General features: G+C 39.3%; 1 protein-coding gene across 6 annotated transcripts in view; it reads right to left on the bottom strand.

Annotated features, from left to right (window-relative positions):
• PLXNA1 (plexin A1) overlaps positions 1–22235 on the bottom strand; it is a 372167-nt gene that overhangs the window by 78351 nt on the left and 271581 nt on the right. For all 6 annotated transcript variants that reach the window (XM_088134264.1, XM_088134267.1, XM_088134268.1 and 3 more), the window contains 5 exons: positions 15795–15891; positions 14305–14495; positions 5575–5726; positions 4057–4177; positions 2678–2814 (listed from right to left, as the gene is read on the bottom strand). In XM_088134264.1, the coding sequence (XP_087990390.1) occupies positions 2678–2814; positions 4057–4177; positions 5575–5726; positions 14305–14495; positions 15795–15891 (698 nt within the window). The remainder of the gene's footprint in view (positions 1–2677; positions 2815–4056; positions 4178–5574; positions 5727–14304; positions 14496–15794; positions 15892–22235) is intronic.

The raw sequence follows: 22235 nt of genomic DNA, 5'->3' as shown, positions 1-22235 counted from the left end.
TAATTTTTTAAAAATTGTTTAAAAAGGTGTTCAGAAATGAGGGGTATGGGAAGACTTATGTGAACAATATAAATAAATATAATCATCTTACTTCCTGAAAAATGTGAAATTCCATGCTTTTAAAGAGGAAAATACATGAGGGGGTGTATATTTTTACGTATGTAAGGTGTAAGATAAAAGGCTTTTTGATAACTTATTCCAAAATATACTGGGGAACAAGATACTTTAGCTGTTGCTTGCAAATCCTGGTGGGCAGTGTCTAAAAGCTTCAGTTCAATTTGAGTGTTTGCAGAGGAATAATCTAAACCTGATACCCTTGTCAAATCAATACCTATTTGTTATATCTTGTCTGCTAACAAAGTTGTCCAAGTACTGGCAAAATTCTCTAAAGGGACTAGCACCAAAAGGCCAACAGGTATTCCAAAAATACATTATTTCAACTATAATTCAACAGCAGCTAACCAGTCTGAAATTGAAAGAGGGCATAAATCTGTTTCCAGTAACAAAACTACATTGGGGACACAACCTGGGATATGAAACAAAGCACAAAGGAACAGGGCTTGTAATGAATGATCATCTTTAATTCCTTTAATCCAGATTGCCACCCCATATCAAAATTGAGCCACTGTTTTGTCCTTAAAAAACCTGAATTACTGTGGAGGGGTGTTTGGAATAAAAATGTCTAAGAATCACTGGACCAGTGGCAGATGCCTTTTTATTAGCAAAATACTTAAGGGAAGACCATTAAAGAAGATGGTGGAATATCATCTCCAAATACATAAATTGCTTAACCTGCTCCAATTGATCACCATCTAAGTGTCATGACTGTGGTTTATAACTCCTCTCAAAAACCAATACTTTGGATTTAATGTAATTAATTTTCTGTGAATTAATATCACAGTACTTTGAGAAATTAATTAATAGGTGTTTACGGATGAGGTCATTCTGATTCATGACAGGAAAAGCAACAACAGAGTAGCAAGCCAAGTTGCCTTCCACCAACACTCCTTTTGATCTGATAGCAGTAAGAACTTGATTGATTCTGACCCATCATCTTTTGGCTTCATAAAGGGTAAACTAGGATAGAGATGCACAGAGAGAACAGATTCCACTAATGTCTCCCAAATTTTCCTTTCTGAAATCATCCCTGTGAAACCATGTTAGCTATTGGTGGTGGTTTGTTTATTTACAATTTAGATTTCTGAGGCCACCTAACTCACCAGCAACCCTGGGCTGTTCTAAGATTACCAATAGAAGAGAATATATGTAGCTCAGGGCTGAACTGTGGAGTCCATGGGGTCCTCTGAGCTTGGTTGCTTTCTTGTAACAAAACGAAATGTTTGCAAGAAAACAACCAAGCTTAGAGAACCCCATGGACTCCACTGTTCTAAAATTGGGAAGTTTTCCCCTGATGACAGAGATGGTAAGCAATAGAAAATTGGCCTGCCCAGAGGTTTACTTGGCAAGAAAAGAGCAGCACTGGTTCCACAGCTGGTGGACATGAAACATAAGCAGGGGGAATTATCTGGTGACACATGTTTGCTAAGAGTTCTCAATGGGCGCAAACATATATTACTCTTCCCTCTTCAAACAAGGAGGCACAAGGAAGATAATTTACAGCCATACCTGACACATTTATGGAAAGATATTTGAAAGATATAAGCCAATTGGGAAATCCAATGAATGTTAAACTGGAAGACGTCCTTGCAGAGCAGGGCAGGCTAAAAATATAGTAACTATGCAAGTAATTAAATTGAGGAAAAACAGAAAACTTGCAACAATGCTACAACTTCAGGGATCAAATGGAACTGGAAGATGTGAGAGGCTCCTCCTTAGGCATGGCAAGTGTCTTTTTTCCCCACTTAAAAAGCATAGATAGAAACTCCCAATTGGTGCCCTGTGCTACTATAGAATCTCACTTGTATGAAGCACAGAGATAGTAACCAAAAAGCGGCACTACTGTAAATTATAACATGAATTCAATAGTATTACCTGAATTATCAGTGTCCCTAGTGCAGTTTCCATACAGTCATAACTTTGAATTTACACATGAAAAAAGTGTGGAATGGACACTAGGATTTCCTTGAGAAAGTTCCAGGCCTGGCTGTCTTTTCAACAGTTTACAATAGGTTTTTGACAAATAAATATTAATCTCTGCAACTGGTCCTTCCCTGCCCACTCCCTCTAATTTCCTAGGGAAGTTCTGCTAAAATTATCAGTTAATGTAAAAAGGAAATAAAGCACAGACAGTCCTTGAAGCTGGCATAGCTCTGGAGCGTTCTCCATCATGCGGCTGCTGCAAACAGCAGCGATTAAGGCTGATAACCAGTAATTACTGCACAAAAATATTTAAAGAGCCGCTCCATTATCATCCCTAATCTAAAAATTATCCACTTCATGGCTCAGGGATTTGTGCTTTTTATAAGGAAAAAAAAATCATTCTTTGGTCTTTCTTCTTTAAAAAACAAAACAAAACAAAACTGAACCTTGAAAAGAAATTCCACAAGCTACACTGAAATTTTTGCTTGGCTCCTTAAGAATACTATCTTATTTCACATTGTACTCTTATGTTTACATCCAATACATACATGCAGTTGTATAGTTCAGTGCATTCAACCCTTTCTTCTCTCTCTATAGTGACCCACCACCATTTGTACCCCAGACCGAGAAAGCTCACCCTGCAAAAGCACATGGTTGCCCCCCGATGGTCACTGTGATGTTACTTCCTGCATTGAGATGCCTTCCTCTGATGCTGATCCAGGTGCCCCCAGAGAGAGGGCCACGAGCTGGGATGACTTGCGAGAAAGTAGGAGCCTGTCAAAAGGAAACATAGTCAGCTCACAGGGTTCAGAAGATATCCTTAATGTCCAAGCACAACAAAAAGAAATATGGGGAAGACTTATAAGCAAAAGAAAAAGAAAGAAAGAAAGAAAGAAAGAAAGAAAGAAAGAAAGAAAGAAAGAAAGAAAGAAAGAAAGAAAGAGAAAAAGAAAAAGAAAAAGAAAAAGAAAAAGAAAAAGAAAAAGTTCTTCTCACCCCAGGCACTATGGTTATCATATTGCCATGATTAAAGAAACAGCAGAATAGAAAATCAATTACAAGAATATCTGTGCTAGTTCAGTGCTAGTTCATATACAGTTATTTTTCCTTAATTTTCTAATTGTCTGAATTTGTACACTACCTCAATCCACTGGTTCCTTTGATGTTCATAACAAGATAAAATACATAATAATATGAAACAAAATAAAGGAGACTAAAGGAATAATAAGGTTAGCAATTAAAAGCAACAGATTAAACTGGTTAAGGCTCAGCATTTTAAACACCTAAAAATTAAAATATTGGGCAAATATATCATAATTTTATTCACTTGCTCATGCACACATATTATGGTGCCTTACAGATAGGCAAATTGATGCCTTTCAAATGTTTTAGTTATAACTACCATCATTCAGGGACATTTGGAGAGGGCACCATTATTTGTACCCCTCTACTAGCCAGAGAACACCTGTTTAACAATAAATGCTGTACAGGACAATCTTAGTAACTGACAGAACATTTTAACCAGCCAGTTTCACTAGTCACTTTACAGTTTTGATAACGACATTGCAATCAGCAGATGCCAAGCTCTAAATCAGTAAAAAGGAACAGTGCATCCTTGAGATACTTCTGTTTAAATCTTGATCTAGTCCAATCTTAATTAATGACTGCTTCAGTGATATCTAGGGGATCGGGAGCCTCCTTAGTTAAAATCACACAAGAATCCCAGTTTGAGCAAAAATGTTTTCTATCTTCCAAGGCTGAACAGATGGACTGCTAATTTCTCTGCATCCCTTTTGTGTGTCTTACTGAAAAGGTTAGGATAAAAAATGTGTGTGTGTGTGTATAAAACTTATAAATAAATAAATTTGTTGCTTATATAGCAACAAATAAGAAACATAAAAATAGTTAGAATAAGGGTTTGTGATGGAAAAACAACTAAATGACATACATAGGGGAAAAAGGGGATTCGGCGTGAGAAGAGATGGCAAAGGCAAACGTCTAATACTTTGACCTTACCACAAAGGTGAAGCTTTTTGGAGCTATAGCCTTGTAGCTGGGGGAACAGTCTCTGACACACACTTCTACAGGAGCGTCTTGAATTTTGCTGGGGCTGGCCTCTCCAATCTCACAGACAATCCTACAGAAGGCACACCAGGTGAACTTGTTATAAATACATGAAATGTCAGTGGTCCTGTTAGACATATGAAGTGTAGCTACCCTGCAGATCATCGGCCATATCCCTATGCCAAATATTTCTAATGTTCTTGATAGTGAGAATAAATACTTTCTTTCAACCTTGTCATTATATTTTGATGGTCTGTTGTTGTTTTAATTAAATGTCATTTAACAATTTCAGGAAATGATGTCTTAGCATACATCAAATTGGTATTTGAACAATAGGCATATTAAAATTGCAGAATACATAAAATATTACAAGTAGAATATAATTTGACTCAGTAGGAAATCAATTAAAATTTAACACAACTAAAAAGAAAAAAACCCATTTATTTTCATTCCTCTCACATCCTATCACAGTATGTGTTAATGTAATGTAATGCACATCCATAAGTTAAGCAGTGGAAAATATTCCTATATACTTCTGGCTTTGTATTTTCACATAATTACTATCTACATATGAAAAGAAAGACACCCACTAAATGATCATACATTGATTTTTCTTATTACATCCTACTGATTTTTAAACTTGCTCTGTATTTTTTGATATAATTTTCAACTAGGTAAATCTGAAGACTTAGATAGTGGTACACAGAACATATATGGCTAGCCAGAATTGACCAGCTTTAGATAGTGTTGCTCTGTAAATACATAGAAATATTCAAAGTGGACTTTTAAGTTAATACAAACTAGTAAAAAATAATTTTCCTCTCCCCCCCCCCCCATAACAGGTACATTTTGTTTTCAAAATCAAAACTCTCTGTTAACTACTTGCAGAATCAATGATAATTTGCCATTCACTATTTTCCAGAAATGATTTATGAAGCCAGAAGAATTTTTCTGACAGACATGTCACAGAAGATTTGGTATATCCCTTGATATTTTGCCACTGTTTTGTGGAACCAAACTCAGAGGAGATCTGGCATTATTATTTTTTTCAAGCTATCCCTGCCACTGATTTTCTCCTCTAAATTGCTCAGAGAAATGCTTATATACTTGCCAACTCATTTAATAATCACAGCAATCCTATGAGGTAGATTAGGATGAACGATAATTGCTTCTAGCATGAACCAGTGACCTTCATGGATAAGCAGGAACTTGAACCTTTGTCCAAGTTCAACTGTCTTTTCATCTTCACCCCATTGGCTCTTTCCAAAATAAGGAACCATGATTGCACAGTGAGTTAAATCAAGAAGTGCTGATGGTGACTAGAGCTCTAGAAGAAAAATCTCAGCCATCTTTCCTCATTGGCAGCACACAGATCTCCACTCTCCTACTTCCAACAGCAATGTAGGATCTCATCCATGACACCACTTTGCTATATGCAACACAGTCATCTGTGGTTTGTAGGATACTCACTGTTCAGCACTGATATATTCGCTTTCGATGGGTATGCACATCACTTTGCCAACCCGCACGCCCATGCGCACATCTTCAAACTTCAGACCCAAGTTCTCACCAGTGATGGTTAACCGAGTACCACCTTGTCGGGGGCCTGTTTCAGGAAACAGCTAAGAAGAAACAAAGCAGACTGTTATGAAATTCATCAGATCTCCTGTGACCAACATAAAGATCTGCTACAGCACTCTGTTGTACAATCCCCCAATCTACATACTAGTAATTATGGTACTATAATTTCTAAAGTTTGAGGCAGGTTGCCATTTACAATGAACTCATCAGTAGATAAACTGAAATTAAGGTACTAATCATTTAAAATTCAAGCAGCCCATCTATAGTCCCTCTTCCTCCTGTACCCCAGCAATAATTCCCTCTTCCTCCTGTACCCCACTGTTACACATTCCATTTTCTACTTTTCATGATACATCCCTCCGAACTTATCAGAACATGAAAATGGAAATAGTAAACCCATGTTCTACTAGGAGATGGTTTGCTCATGCAATTAGCAATGGACTATGCTTCAGGATGGCACAGGGCATCCTTCTTCCTAGCATTCCGCTTGTTTAGCCCTAGATGTTCTCAGAAAGCCTACTATTTCTCTTTCATGCTATGAATTAATAGAAGAGAAGTCATCCTTTGAGAGCCCTCTTCACAAAGAAGACACCAATTAACTCATACAAAATGGGTCTTCTATTTCTCTAGTATTTCTGGTATATCCCAGCACACAAAAGTTTCTGCCAGCACCAGCTGGGGAAGGAGGAGAGCCCCAGCAGAGCACGATATGGCTCATTTGTTAGGATGATTCCCAATAAAGCGGACAGGTGTGGCTTGACATATGCCAGCGTGATGACAGATGAGCAGTGTGTTACAGGCCCACCATTGCCACTAACAAGGTAATTATGGGCAATTTTACACCACATTTTGCTGGCCCCCAGTGCTTGGCATACACCTGCAAGGGATAAAAAGGATTAATGGGCATCCAGCTGGGAAAGCTCTGTGCTGGGTCACCAACAACCCCAAGCCAAGGGAAGGGACTCCAGGGCTGAAATAGCATAAATGGACCTAGCAAAATCAAGTACTAACTTATTAGCTGATCGGTCAAGCTGGCCCCTCTGCTGATCCTAGACATAGGCTATGCTGTCCTTTTCTAAGCTAGGTAGACAGGCTTAGGAATAGCAGACAGCTTTCAAATATGCTCTATTATTTATTTAATTTGCCATGCTGCCCGCTCCTAAATGCTCAGGAAAGATTTCATGTTTAAAAATAGGCAGAAGGCATAAAAGCATAGCCAAGACAAAGCCTCTCAATACTGCCTACAGAACAGCTTTATACTGCCTCTAGAAAACGCAGAGGGGCTGGCAAGCTTCCAAGAGACGGGATTTCTATCTTTGTGAGTCAGCCAGCAAGTTACTTCACTGCATGCTGTTGCACAGATCGCATTGTTTAAAAAAAGCATTTATTCAATTGATCTTAATGGAGGTGATGAGTCATAAGCTAGGAAAGTTTCCCAAAGCCTGGCATGCCCAACCTGCTTAGTTCTAAGCCTACATCTAGCATTGCGGCTAGAGAGCAATATAAACAGTTATCTATATAAGTATGACCACCTGGAAGCTTCAGCTGGTCAAAAATGCAGCAGGATGAACAAAGATGCCCATCCCACTGCACTGGTTGCCAGTTTGTTTCCAGGTGTGATTCAGGGTGCTGGTTATGACCTTTAAAGATCTACATGGCAAAGGGCCTGGTTACTTAAGCAACTGTCTATCTCCTGTGGTGTTGGCTTGGCTAGTCTGATCCAACAGGGTTGCACATTCCAGGTTCCTCCAATTAAGCAATGCTTTCTATTGAGATTCCAGAAACGTGCCTTCTCTGTCATGGCACCTATCCTCTAGAATGAAGTCCTCCCTGAGATCTGGTGGTTCCCACCCTAATGGTGTTCTGCAGGGCCTTAAACACCTGGTTCGTCTCCCAGGTTTAGGCTGGTTGGAGTCCCTTGCTGGGTACAAGATGTTTGTTGTTGACCAAATTTGTTGGATGGATGGATGGACGGATGGACAGACAGATATGGTTTTTTATGCTGTGAGCCACCAGAGTCAATTGGAGTCAAGCGGTGTCTAAATCAAAGGAGGGGAGGGGAGGGGAGGAGAGGCTATTTCGTACACTTCCAGGAAAGGATGCAAACATAAAAAACATCATCCTTCTAGATTCCTGTCAGATATTAAATGCAACAACCCATAAGGGGAGTGGGGGAGAGAAAGAAAGGAGCTGAAAAGATCTGATGGTGGTTAGATAGTGATGTCAATGTCCTGAGCTTCAAATACAGCATATCCAACTGCCTCCTCCCCACCTCTGATTTTCTCAAGACCCTCCATTACTTGCTAACCTTAACCCATTGATGACTATTTCAAGCATTCCATTATGAGAATTAAGGAAATGAGAGTACAGGGAAGATAGTAGGCAGGTAGGCTGACACACAGGCTGTGTGAAGAAGGAGGAAGAAGAGAGGTGAGACACACTAGCCTTGCCCTACTTCCCTGTAAGACCCCCTCCAAACTTTGTCTTGGCTGAAACCCAGAATTAACAAAATCTTCCAGGTTTTGATTCTGCTAAACCACTCCCCACCTGGAAAAGTTTGGTAGAACTTCTGAGATGCAATGTGTTTCTTTCAGGTTTGACACAGAACACACTTTTCATCCATATCCTCACTGACTCTCCCTATTGACAACTGGAGAAAAGGTTCTACTGGATAATGACCAAATAACAAGGTGCAGATCTGTTGCTGTTTGCCCAGAGCCAACATGGGTCATGTCCACAAAGCCCATCTTTGCTCTCTGATTGCAGGTTACTCCATATGTTAACTCTGACAAGGCATAAAGGAGTCAATTGCCATGCTTTAGAATTTATACAAGACAAGGCAATTTGAAAACTGGAGTCTGTCATTCACCTAAACTTAATCTAATCATCCACCGCAGTCCTGGATCAGATCTCAATGAAGCAGCTGTTGCAACAGGCAACTTGAGTTATTCTTCCCTAAACTGGGCTCCTCTGGGTACCTGGTGAGTTGTGGCTGTTTGTTTGTATTGTTAAATTAGTGCTAAAGGCTGCCATAGTGTGTTAGATTCCCCCTCTACTACAGCAAAACTGACAAGGGCCACATATTTGGGGAGAAGGAACTCTGGGAAAACGTTGACACTGCTTGATACACTGTATGTGTGTGTGGGTGGGTGGGTCACACCTAAACAAGACACTTGGGAGCCAGAGCTGGCAGGAAAATCTGGCTATTTGTTTCTCTCCATATACACAAATTCCCATCCCAGCTTTGTCTGACAAACAGCAGCCCTCTTCAGCTAATTGGTTTCGGAGCACAACCCTTCAAATCTGCCAAATGAAGTGAATGCAAGAGCTACCAGTCCCTAAAACATGAAATAATGAATCATCTACTAAGTGGCTTGATTATTTGATCATTTAATTTCAGTATAGCTGTTCTGTCCATGCAGTTGAGAATGTTGACCATGGAGCATGAGACTGCAGGCACAGAAGTGAGCCAAACTTTGAAACAACACAACCATATAGGCCAACCTTCAATATTGTTATCTGGCAGTCAGCAAAGCGTATTTTAGCTGGGATCCCAAAAAGAGGTTTTCGTAGAGAAGTAAAGCAACACTGGCAACGAAGTGCAGCATTTTGGTGTGGTAGATTTGCTTCTCCATATCCAAAATATGATCCAAAGACAAATATTTGGGTCAGATTTTGGTCTGTAATATCATGCCAAAATGATAAAAGGCAATACTAAAGGAACTGAGAATGGATTGACATAGAGTGCTTTTAATGTTAACACAAAAGCCCTCAATTTCCTGTGGGTAAAATGGGAATATTAAGATTACACTCAGTCACTTGGCATGATATTATTATTACAATAGCAAGAGATAGCAATTGTGAAGTATTTCTTAGCACACTAACAGTGTTAAAGGGGTAACCCAAACAATCTTGTCAAATCAAGCAAGAGCAATTTAATTTAATTAGCAGACCACATAAATGCTTTTTATTCGGGCAGCTGGAACAATATATTCTCACTGATTCTCCCAGTTCAGCTCTATCAGAGCTCTTCTAGAACACTTGAAATAGAGAAGTTATAGCTGAAGCAGATAACCATCTTCTCTTCCAATCAAGGATCTTCTACAAATCTCCTTCATTGTTTTCTACGGCAATGTTTCAAGAAAGAGGAAGGCATTATCTTAGCAGTGCATCAAAGGACAGAGCTGAATTTATTTTTCAGCACTAAAACACTTCTCTTCTAAAAGCTAAAATCCCAAACACCAGCTTTCTATTTTAAATGGATGTACTTCAACCCTATTTCCCTTCAATCTAGCAGAAATCACAGGCTGGGGTCATAACTGTAAGCTTTAACATTTGGTTTTGCTTGGGTTTGGCCAATTACTGTAGTTTGTAAACCAGGGCTGGTTGCTTAGCACAATGTCTGAATCCATAATTTATGGCTTAATAAACATTTTTTTAACTATCTTAGTTTGCTGTGTAAACTCATCCACTGTTTGTTCCTGAAGAGAAATAGACCAAGTAACTTCACTACAGTGGTACCTCGGGATACGAACGCCTCTACTAACGAACATTTCGGGTTACGACCAGCTTCGGCAGGAAAATTTTACCTCGGGTTATGAACTTGCCTCTACTTACGAACCGGATCCGCGGCCATTTTCCCTGCTGTCACGCAGTCGCGGCTTCCTGTGGCCGAGGTCGCGGTAGCAAGGAGATGTTCGGTGAGGCTCGTGGTGTGTTTTGCGGTGTTTTGTGAAGGTTTTTGGTGTGCATGTTAGCATGGCTCCAAAGAAAATGCAGAGCAGGCTTGGCGGGAGTCAGGCTCTGAAGAGGAAATTGCCTCGGGTTGCGACCAAATTCGGGCGGAGGGTGGAACGGATTAACCGGATTTACATTGAACCCTATGGGGAAATTTGCCTCGGGTTGCGACCAAATTCGGAGGGCGGAACGGATTAACCAGATTTACATTGAACCCTATGGGAAACTTTACCTCGACTTGAGACCAACTCGAGTTGCAACCAGAGTCATGGAACGGATTAAGTTCGTATCCCGAGGTACCACTGTACTTGCATTTTCCAGGATTAAAAACAAAACAAAACCTGCACAGCATATTTTATACCCATAATTTCACTTCACTCTGGATGACCCTAGCAAGTAAGCTATCACTGCACTTTCCTGAAGCCTGTAAAGTCTTCTATCACAGCAATACCTGTGAAAAGGCAATAACAGTGTAAGCTCCCCCCCAAAATACACAGTAATGAAAACGTACTTGATCTGCTTACACAGGGTCTACAATTACAGCAACAAGTTCTTAATTTAGTTTTCATAATTCAGCAATGTAGAATTGTATTAGAATGAAATGCTGACAATTACTTAAAAACTGCAGATAAGCCATCCATGTGTTATCAGACTCACCTGGTAGCTTTGAGACTTTATTGTGGTCTTAAGTTATTAAACTTATTTCCTTTCCCTGTGACAACTGATACTTCACCAACACGATTCATTAAGTTGGTTTGTAAAAGCCCCATAACTCATTACTAGGACCAAAATTTAGGATTCTACTACTATCCATATTTAAAAGGAAGGAGGAGATATTGTTGGCTGGGGACATGATGAACTACGAAGCCTATTTTCTGCAGTTTGGGAGCTTTAAAAATCTATTTAAAACTTTTGAAGGTATAACTTAACATTAAAATTTCTGCTGTTATTCTGTTGAAAGGTGTTTATAATACAAATTGTCTAACATTAGGTGCATTACTAAGGATCACAAGATGCATTTTTAACAAAAATCAAGGGAATGAATAAAAATTCCCTTCCTTTCCAACCAAGATTTGGAAACCAAGGAAACCAAGGTTGGAACATCTAGAACATATGAGAAAAGATTTAGTTTGGCGTAAAATTAATTATAGCATTTGCAAAATATTGCTATTTTTTAAATGCTATAGGTGTAGGGCAAACTTGGTTGGCACAGAAAATGATGGAAGGAATAGATTTGACCTTCAGAAAAGCAAATTAAGTTGGTCACCAAAGGAAAAAATATAACTGGAAAAACAGTTGAGAAAAATGGAACAAGATCACCAGAACACACATGGGACTTCTTTTCCTGGAGAAGATAAAAGGACACTGGAAGAAGATAGAGATAGAGATGATAGATATAGAGTACCCTAATTTCCAACCTTCATCTGACATGACATAGAAATCCAATGGATAGGACACTATACTAAAATAGGATAATATCTCTAAGGCTTGCTTATTCTGCAATCTACAGACAACTAAAGTAAATCAACAACAGTAAAAATAAAGACACCCTCAAGCTGAGTTTGACCCCTGGTGACTAAATGAACACAACTACATGCTTTACTTGGGAGCAGTTAAACATAACATATTATACAGAAATAGCCACCAATCCCAGCTGTTGAACTTGGAGCCTGGTCTGATATATGCTAACATTAATACACACAATCTTATTAAATAATAAAATGTGCAATAATATTTATCACAACATTTGAAAGAACAGAGGAATAATCAACTAAAGGTCCAAAGGAAGTGAGAGAAAATACAGTATTCACCTGAGAAAGATTGCCTTTGATTTTAGATGATCCTCTTCCACAAAGGAAAAGCAAGCAGGAAAAACATCAAGCACAAAGGTTCCCCATCTTGTTAACTCAGAGCTGTCAACCCAAACTGAAAGCTATGTGGGAGATTACCCATCCTCAACTAAAAAAGGGACAGGTGACACACCTGTATGTTTGTTTATAAATATATTTGCCAGAGGCAACCCTCCAAATAAAGGTCTAGACCAGGAAAATTTTTTAAAATAAATGAATTAGTAACTACTGATTAAAATTAATTGCCCTTAAATAAGACAACACATTTACAAATTAAATAATCTACCATCTAGACCACTGTTTCTCAAACCTTTTGCTCTCAGGACCCTTTCCCCTTTTAAAAATTATGGAGGATGCCAAAAGAGCTTTTCTTTGTATGGATTAAATCTGTCGATATTTACCATATGAAAAATTAAAATTGACACATTCATAGAATATTTATTTATTGAATCATGTAAAAATAACAATATTGAACCCATTAGATATTAATATAAATGAAATATTTTTTATGAAAAAAACCCTGTTTTTTAACAAATAAAAAAAAAGAATGAGAAGAGTGACAATGTTTTAAATTTTTGCAAATATCTTCAATATCTGGCAAATAATTTTGATTTTGCAGACTCCCGGAGTTTTTTCTCTCATTCCTGTATACAGAAACATGTTAGTATACATATTCCCCTACATCCTTCCAGCAGAAACAGTCAAAAGGAGAAAAAAACTGAGTGAGATGGAGTGTGAGGAACAAGTAGCTCCACTAGGAAGAGAAAAAAAGTGGGAGAACAAAACTGGATGATGAAATGAAGGGAAGAGATTACTGGACCTGAAAGAAAGGGGGGAGAGAGACTGACTTTGTTCAGTGATTACAGAAAGTGTTAAGATCAGCAGGGAAACAGTACCAACAAGCAACAGCTCATTTTCAGGCTAATATTCAATGGCATCTAGCTTTGCAGCAGAGATGTCTGCAGTTTCCTGCACCTCTTGCTCTTTCCTTTGTTTTCCACCTCCTTCTATTCTTAGATGCAAAGGTAAGAGAATTAGATGGAGATAGGAGCTTCAATACTAAACACAGAAGAAACTATGTAGAAACCAAATAAAAGCATACAATGTTTATCATGTCTGCTATAGTGACTGCTTTCTATCACTAAATTTTAGCAGACAGAGTATGAGCTTAATATACACGAGAGGTGCTCTAAAAACAAATGCCTTGTAATGCAGTGAATATGTGCAAAATTCACTTCCAGCCCCTGTCTATCAGAGGGGATTGCCCTCAGAGTCATTCATTAGATCTGACCAATGAACTCTTGCAAGCCACCAATATTGATTGATATTAAACATCTCCATTCTATAGAGAGAGCACAATAAAAGTCACAGGGAGAAGCTAAATAGAAAAGGAGAAAAATGAGACCTAGAAATTACACGCAGGATATGTATCCAACTCTAACAACTGAATCACATCCTCCCCATACTCCATTGAAACCATCTGTATGTCATTTCATCAATGGCATGTCAGTGACAGCACTGGCATAATCAAATAAGCATTAGTATTCTATGAAAACTCATGGAGCAAAGGAGAGAGAGGGATTTTACCAAATTTCTTAAAAAGAACTCTAACAAGTAAATCGGCATGAAAACGTATTTGCGACAGCTGAAGAACTTAGTAGTCTAAACTGACAGCAATATCGTGTGCACAGGAATGTTATACACACCAGCCTTCCCCAGCATGGTATCCACCAGATGTGTTACTCTTCAAATCATATAATTCTCAGCCTCCTAGGATGCTGTTTCATTATTTGCCAGGGAAATTCCCCTGATACCACTGCTAGGTAAGCAGAGGGATTATGGACATGAAATCAGTAGTGTACAAAGCTGGGCTGATTAATACCAACAGCTGCAGGATATGCCTGTAACTCCTTAAAATACTCCAGAACCATGTATTTCCAAGCATCCTCTGACTCAGCCAACTTTCCATAGACTATTGACAAAGAGAATGGAAAAAGGCCCTCTTCTTTGCCAACACCTATCACAAACATACCTTAATGATTTTGGGATCTGCACAACGGCTATTGCCATTGCTCGCATGCATCCAGCTGCTTTCTGATGCTGGGCAGTGTTGTCGGAGGGAACATCGTTTTTCTGACACGCACCAACCACACTCAAAGCGTGGATCCGCCTTGAGGCACAGTCCACAGCTTTCTCGCAGAGCTGAGCACTTATACAAGTGAGCTGCAAAAGAAAAGCATACACTCAAAGATAAATTGTTGGTGGCCAGAATTTGCTAAATAGATTCTCCTCTGATGAGTAATTTTTGATTGCTCAAAAAAGGAATTCAAAGGGTATCATTCACCATATTCTTGTCCAACACCTAGTTTGACATTAGTAGGATGTCAGTGTCCACAACCCATAAATGCATTAACTTTAAATACAGAATCTGGCTTGCATGCGATATAGATGTTTATTTAGCAGAATCTTAGGTAACAGTCACGGGACAGAGAGGATGTATATCACCAATTTCAGCTTGACGTGAACTGATGCAGTAGTCAGGTTTCCCCAAATAACTTGAAAGGACTGTAGGGCTGAAGGTTTTTTCTCTTTTTTGTCAATTTTTTTCCTCCACTTGCAAAACTGCCTTGACCTGCGTCCTTTGGAAGTTGCATTAATAAAACAACTTGATTGTGGTTCCCTTCTATATAGGATATGCATCTAGTTGGCTGAATAAGTTGTAGCATTTCCAGAGACACATTAGAGGCAGAGAGAAATAAGAAATAAGGCAGAGAATCTATATACTATTAAAACTCTTGTATTTGTAACCTTCAACTCGACGAAAAGTGTGTCCTAGGGCAACAATTTTTAAACCAAGATACCTCAAATGGGCTAACTTACAGAATGTGTCCAAACTCCAGGACCCTTGGGGACATGCCAGAATAAGGAGTGGAGGTGCAGTTTTCCTTGCAGTCCGTGGCTCCCTTTGTTCCACCTCCCCCCAGCAATGTGGCAGGCAGTACTGCAGGTCAGTCGAGGAGGAGGAGGCGGCGGCTTCACAGGGGCTCTCCTGAGGGTCGTGAGGGGAGGGCAAATGGCACAAGCCTATATTTTATGTATGTGGGTGGGTGGGTGGGTGGAAGGAAGGAAGGAAGGAAGGAAGGATTTCTGACCCTCCCTACCAGCTTCCCACAAGCAAAGTCAATGGGGAAGCCAGCAGCAAGTCACAAGTCGCTCCCACTCCCACTGCTTTTTTGCCCTTGGTCATTCTGTTTCTCTGTTTAGGTAAGGAAACAATGGGTCACAGGTTGTCTAGTAAATTATAAAACCAGGCATTTCCAGACTGCCACCTCTAACTTTGATATGTGTCAGGAACATTGTTTGCTCAGATGGGTAAAATGTTTTAAATTTTCACTTGTGGTAGTTTGTTAATTCCAATATGGTCCCCAGCTGGCTGGTTCAGAGATTAGGTGTGGAGATAGTTCACTGTGGAGAAATTTAGTTATAACTGAAGGTGCTTCTACATTCTCTATTCCAGTTTACCTTGGATGTTTTGAGGATTGTCAATTATGAAGTTTCCATTCCACACAACAGAAAGGTTCACTGGGAGGTCACTGATGTCATTCCCTTCATAGAAATACTGCCAAAGAAGACACAACAGAGCAGAGAGTCTATTAGACAACCTTAGACAAAAATAACAGATGCAAACCAAGAGCCAAATGAAAGGCTAGTGGGGGACATCACATTGTTCTCACTAATTTCAAGTGCACCTACCTTGCTCTTCCTCTGCCAGTGATGACCATGTCAAAAGCAAGACAGATTGGTCAGACATAAAGCCACCCCAATACAACCCAGGAACAACAACACAATTTTCTTTATTTTTTTTCCAGCTGCTTCTTAGAATTCTGCCAGACAGAATGCACTTTGGGGAAAAATAACGGGACTTGTCCAAAGCACCCCAATTACTGTTCATATTAATTTTTTCTTTGTCTAGGCAATGTTGAGACAGTTTGACTCTGGATTTGTAGCATTCTTTACCAGCCCTACCAATAGAGAATGATTGGTGGGAACTGAGAAAATCTCATTAGCTGTCAAATCATGAGCATAATTTATTTGGGCTGTTGAGGCCAATGTTCTTCAGCACAAAAATTGCATAACCTAATAATATGGGTTCATTTTTAAAATACAATCCCAGAGTACACAAAGCCTGAAACTAAGTGATTTTCAGAGCTATTCAAGTAATACACAATCTGTAAAAGGGTATTGTTACTGTATAAATTAATAAAAAGTACAAATTGAAGTTATTTTATGCTAATCACCATTCAGCATTCAGGAATGCTGTGCACCTGTTCCTGAAAATAAGACAACGGAGCAGGGAGCGTTTGTCTGAATAAATATTTAAATTGAGGAAGAGTGGAATCTAAAACCTCCCAGCAACTGGAGCCATTACTTTTGTCTTTGTTGGGCTGGCAAATACTGTTCTGCTTCTCCTACAGCAGGAAAGAAAATATAGGAAATGAAAATGCAACAGACTTAAGGAAGACTATCTCTCTAAGAAGGATGATTACAGAGGCACATAAATTGGGAATTGTATTTCCATCCCACATCACCACGAGCCTTCATCCCATCTATCTCAGTGAAAAATAAGCCCAACCCAATCTCTTGCTTCAGCCAAACTTCTCACAGCCTCATCAATATTCCCTCCACAGTGCCTGCGTGCATGCGGAGGCTTAATCGATATGAAGACAGGAAGGCAGTCGGAACCTTCCCTGACAGCTAATGACCTCCTTTGGCGAGAGATTCTCTGCTTTTCTCCGGAGAAAATGACAGGCGTGTCAGGAGAGATTAAATGAAAGATTCATGGCTTGCTGGAGTTTGTTAGAGAACTATGGATACTACAGGGGCAGCTCTCCCCATGCTCTGGAAACACCCCCTCCCTGCTCAGCCACAGCACTATATTAGCCATCAAGGCTTAAGACAGCCAGAAAGACGAAGAAGGCAACAAGTGCCTTCCCCAACACATATCCAGAAAAGTCTCCCTTTTCTCTCCCTTCTCCTCTTCAACTTCCCTGAAAATCCAATTTGTCTTAATTTGTATTAAAAAAGAAATAGCTATACAGCACACAGAATACAAGTGAACTGTCATGAATATAGAATGAGAAACAAAACACACAGCAGAAACACCGAGTTCCTGAGAGCTGTGTCAAATAACATGCCCAATCATTCTTTTGCGTAGCAAGCCAGAAACCACACAGAATCACAGTATAAGATAGATACTACAGAAATAAAGGTCAGAAACCTTATCTATACAGCACTGGTCAGCCACATAGCATCCATAGGCATAGGGCACACATCTGCACACTAGAATAATGGCCACACTCTATATACAGATAGTCCTCGGCTTACGACAGCAATTGGGACTGGGATTGCTGTCGCCAAGTGACACAGGCGTAAAGTGTGATGTCACGTGATGGCGTTGCTTAGTGATGGCAATTCTGTCAGTCTTAGCTGGTGTTGTTAAGCAAGGACTGTGCGGGTTGTTAAGCAAGGACCTCATACGATCATGACTTGCAACTTCCTGCCGGCTTCCCCACTTACTTTGCTTGTGGGAAGCTGGCAGGAAACATCAGAAATTGTGATCATGTGACTGTGGTTCTCTGTGACGTCATAATTGTGAGCCAAGCACCAAGGGCCTGGATTGCAATCATATGACTGTGGGGATGCTGCGATGACTAGAACTTTGAGGACCTGTTGTAAGTCCCCCTCATTCAGCACCATTGCAAATTTGAACAGTCGCCGAACGAATGGTTATAACCCAAGAACTACCTGTAGAGATTTTGGCCTTCTGAAAAATGGGCTAAAACTGCTGAAATTTCAGAAGATCTTGGCAATTTGTAAGATATTTGTCTATCGTATGAGATTCTGCAATGGCACCTTGGCCTGAAAAATTTATCAACCCCTGATCTATGGCATTAGTGATATAAAATATTCTTTAATTAAATTCAGCTGTTTAAGACCTGCTTTACCTATTTAGATTCTCCAGATATATATGTCCTGAGTCATTGTATAATATATCTGAAGAGCACCAATTTGAGGAATGCTGACCTAAAGTGAAAATATGATATTAAATGGTGTAAACAATCAAGGCATTTCAACTAAATGTCCCATTTGGGGGTTGATGTATTTATCTGTAGTGTTATTATATTTTCATGGAGAACATCTACAGTATGTGGTTGCCAAGAGTCAACAACTTGATGGTACAATCAATCAATCAATCAATCAATCAATTTATTTCTCTTCAATAAATGCCTTTCCTAGAATAATCCTTCAGCCAGCATGGTATTGAGCAAGTTAACTGCTGAAGGTAGGAATTGTAATCTGGACAACATCAACTTGGAGAAGGCTGGTCTATAAGTCCAAATATCTGCCCTGAACAGTAGAGCAGAGAACTCTAAATGCAGATTGTATAATCAAAAGTTCAGAGAATTGAAGTGCGGCTAATATAAGCTCACATCAATAATATGTTTATGCAATACAATACATAAACTACATAAAGGTCACTAGGGACTTGAAAATAATTGATGTTTGCATAATGTGGTATTGTGTAAGTGTGTGTGATTGCGTTTGTGTATGTTCATGTCCCATTCTTTTCTAGTTGAGTCAAACTAATTGGAAACACACTGAAGACGCTGTCTATAGGAATAACTCAAAAAAGGTCAGGTATATTTACATAAAGGAAAAGCACCCATCATTTGGAAAGAGAAAAGTGTTTTGGGAGGGTGGCAGAGAAGGATTTAGCTGTGACGAGCAGCGTGGCAGAATAAGTGAAATTGGCATTTTCAATTTGTACTCTGACATGTCTCATTTGGGGCCTTGGCATCTCAGAACAGCATACAGCCTGCAGCTGTCCGAAACACTTATTTGCATTTCTCTTCCCTGGATCCTTTCAGAAATGAATTCCTTTTGAATAAGGGACAAAGTGGGAACTGGCAGATTATTAACTCTTTAGATACCTGCTCTGACAAAAATAGTTTACACAAAAGAGACAGATATGTGCATTTTTGTTTCAGATAACATGACCTTTCCTACCTGACAAACAGTTTCTTGGTGGTAATTATTAAGACTTCTGATGATCTGCAGCAACATATGGCATAAGTCAAGGATGTAGACAAGATGAGAGTTCATGTCCATGAATAATCAACATTATTGCAATACCTTTTGTTATGACATTAAGACTTGAGCAATCATTATCCATGTTGCTTTTTATATACACATACAAAACAGTCATGCTGTCTTCTTAGAAAATAAAAATGGTGGCTGACTGCAGCCCAATGTTTATTTTGGAAGATGCCCACCTTCCCTCTCCCACAAATAGTTTGCTTTCTGGCAAATGATGGATTTCCCTTTCCTGAAATTTTAATTGTAGACTGAACAATCTTCAAAAACCATGCTAATAAAGGATGATCAGGCAAGAATCTACAAACAAATCAAATACAGCCTAAAAGAGATGGTGCAGCATACCTCGTTGGCTCCTCCTGTTTTCTTCAGATAGGGTATTATCCTTCCACCCTCCCTCCCTCAACAGGGCAATTCTGGCAGTACATAATGCATAGTCTGAAAAAATACACTGCTAAACTGCAAAATCTGGTTTGCTCTGCTAAAGAACTAGTTTTCTGTGTGCAATATAGAAGAGTCACTTCTGTGAATCATCAGTAGTCAGCAATGGTACAGTGCAGATTTAGAATTTACTATCTCATCTGTAGGACAACTTGCTTGAAGCTAATGAACTCAACATCTTCATTGCAGGGAAGAACAAAGGCTACATTAGACAGCTGAAAACATGTCATGCATGTTCTTACATAATTAAGAAGGCACTGAATGTGATTTCTCTCTTTCAATTCTACATTGGACTGATGGGCACATCTGAAAAAACAAGAACTAGGAATCTGTTTGCTTCTACAGTTACCAGTATCTCTGAAACTCATCTAGAGGGAGAACAATACAAAATGTTGGTCTTGCCAATAACTGCCTAGATTATTCCTGGATTTCCAAATTCCGCATAAAGAAAGGAAATGGAAATGCATCCCAAGAGCCAGAGGGGAAGTTTAAAAGGTGGGTCTTTTGAAGAAAACAGGAAGGAAGGCAGCCAATAAGTTTGAACTATGGCCAGCAGTCTGACACCACACGCTTGAGTTACATTGCCAAAGCCAAACACTCAGGTTTTCTACTTTGTTTTATGTTTTATGCCAATTTTTTGTTTCACTCTTATTCTTTAACTGTACCTAGTCTTCTAACTACTCTGACAACTTGTAACAACTGTTTAGGACTGCAACTCAAAATACATGCATTTGGAAGGTAGCCTTCTGAAATCAATAGGGCTTATTTCCAAATAAACATGTGGAACAACACAATGAAGGTCAATTTATTAAACAATCACATTTGCTGATGTGTTACATTGCTTGTGGCTTTATGCCAATGTTGTTAACATCTCTCCATTCACATTTTTACAATTATGCACTTCTGCAAATATATTGGGCTGGCTTAATGGTGGTAGTACACACCAACCTGAATTTGCTTCTTAGGTTGTCACAAAATTACACTATCAGCAAACATTACATTATGCATACACACAGAGTATCGCTGAGTGGTAGAACGTGTTAGGATATTAGTTCCTTGGCTTTGGGGGACAACTCTGAAATTGTAATACACATGTTTCCACACCAGCATGATTTAGATGGGGGATGGCAGCTTGTCTCTGCCCAAAAGCTCTGGCAGAAGTATTTTGTGAACTAGCAATCTTCCAGACTGGCCCAGTGCATTTCATGCCCAAATTCTACTGTGTGTTCTCTCCCTTTTACTTACTCTGCATACAGAAAGCCAGGCAGACTCCCATGGAAGCAAGGACTACCCTGATCACTAGCCAGTAAAACACAGAGAAGAATGAATGCAGAGTTCTCTCTTAGAGAAGGAACACAGCAGCAGCAGGGAAATAATTATTTTTTTCTCTTGGAGTTTTACGCTGCTAGAGGAGAGGCCTTTAAACCTCTGCCCCACACTGGATGACCCTTACTCATTACCCCTTCATCACAAAAATAAAGTTTGAGCGTGCACATCTATGCATGCATGTCATGCTAATTACACCCAGGCCCTGCTATCAGATGCCCCTACTGCCAATCCTGTTCTGATATAAAACCTTGGTTCTCGCTGGGCTTTAGTAAGGAAGGAGTAGCTTTAGCAATGCTGCAGTTTGGAGGACTCTCAAAGCAAAACATGTATGCCCATGTAATTATGGTTAGTACTACTGATACTTCATTCTTTGCTTCTGCAAAAACAGCAGACACCTTTCTGCCACTCTTATTCTCCACTATGCATCATTACTGCTAGGGGAAAGGCAACAGAGGATTCTTCATCATGTCTGGAGCTTTTCAAGTTAATCTTCTTCTTTATTTTTAAATGAAATAATCTCTAGAGAAAAGAAATTGTGAACTCACAAGATGGAACAAGCAAAGGGGTTGGTTGGTTTGATCCTCCAAAGCTCCTCAGAAAGGGGCAGAGAATTTTCTGAGCAGCAGTAAGAAAAAAAAAAAATCAATTTGAATAGGGAATTTCTGAGTTTACACTGGAAGCTTTCAAAAATGTCTTGGGGCAGGGGGAGGAGAGAGTAATTATTTCTATCCCAAGTCTTACTTTGATTTTTTAAAAAAATACTTAATATTTTAAAAATAACTCTGTCTATACAAATGATATTACCTTTCACTATATAACATGTATGTGCATGGAGGGAGAGGTAGAAGAGCAAAGGATTGGGTACAGAAATCTTATTAGCCTTACATATTAGACAGTGACTGAAAGTTGCTTAAAGTCAATGCCCCCTCCCAAAAGACACAAACACAAAACACCACTTAGGTATTAGTAAGAGTCAATTTGACTCTAACTTCTGTCTTTGCTTTTATATTATATTTTTACTAATACCTAAGTGGTGTT

Source organism: Python bivittatus, unplaced genomic scaffold (genome assembly GCF_059951505.1).
Source record: "Python bivittatus isolate LINGU-HERP-01145 unplaced genomic scaffold, Pbiv_v1 ctg000080_np1212, whole genome shotgun sequence".
Taxonomy (NCBI): Eukaryota; Metazoa; Chordata; class Lepidosauria; order Squamata; family Pythonidae; genus Python; species Python bivittatus.
This window is presented reverse-complemented; position numbering and strand designations above follow the sequence as displayed.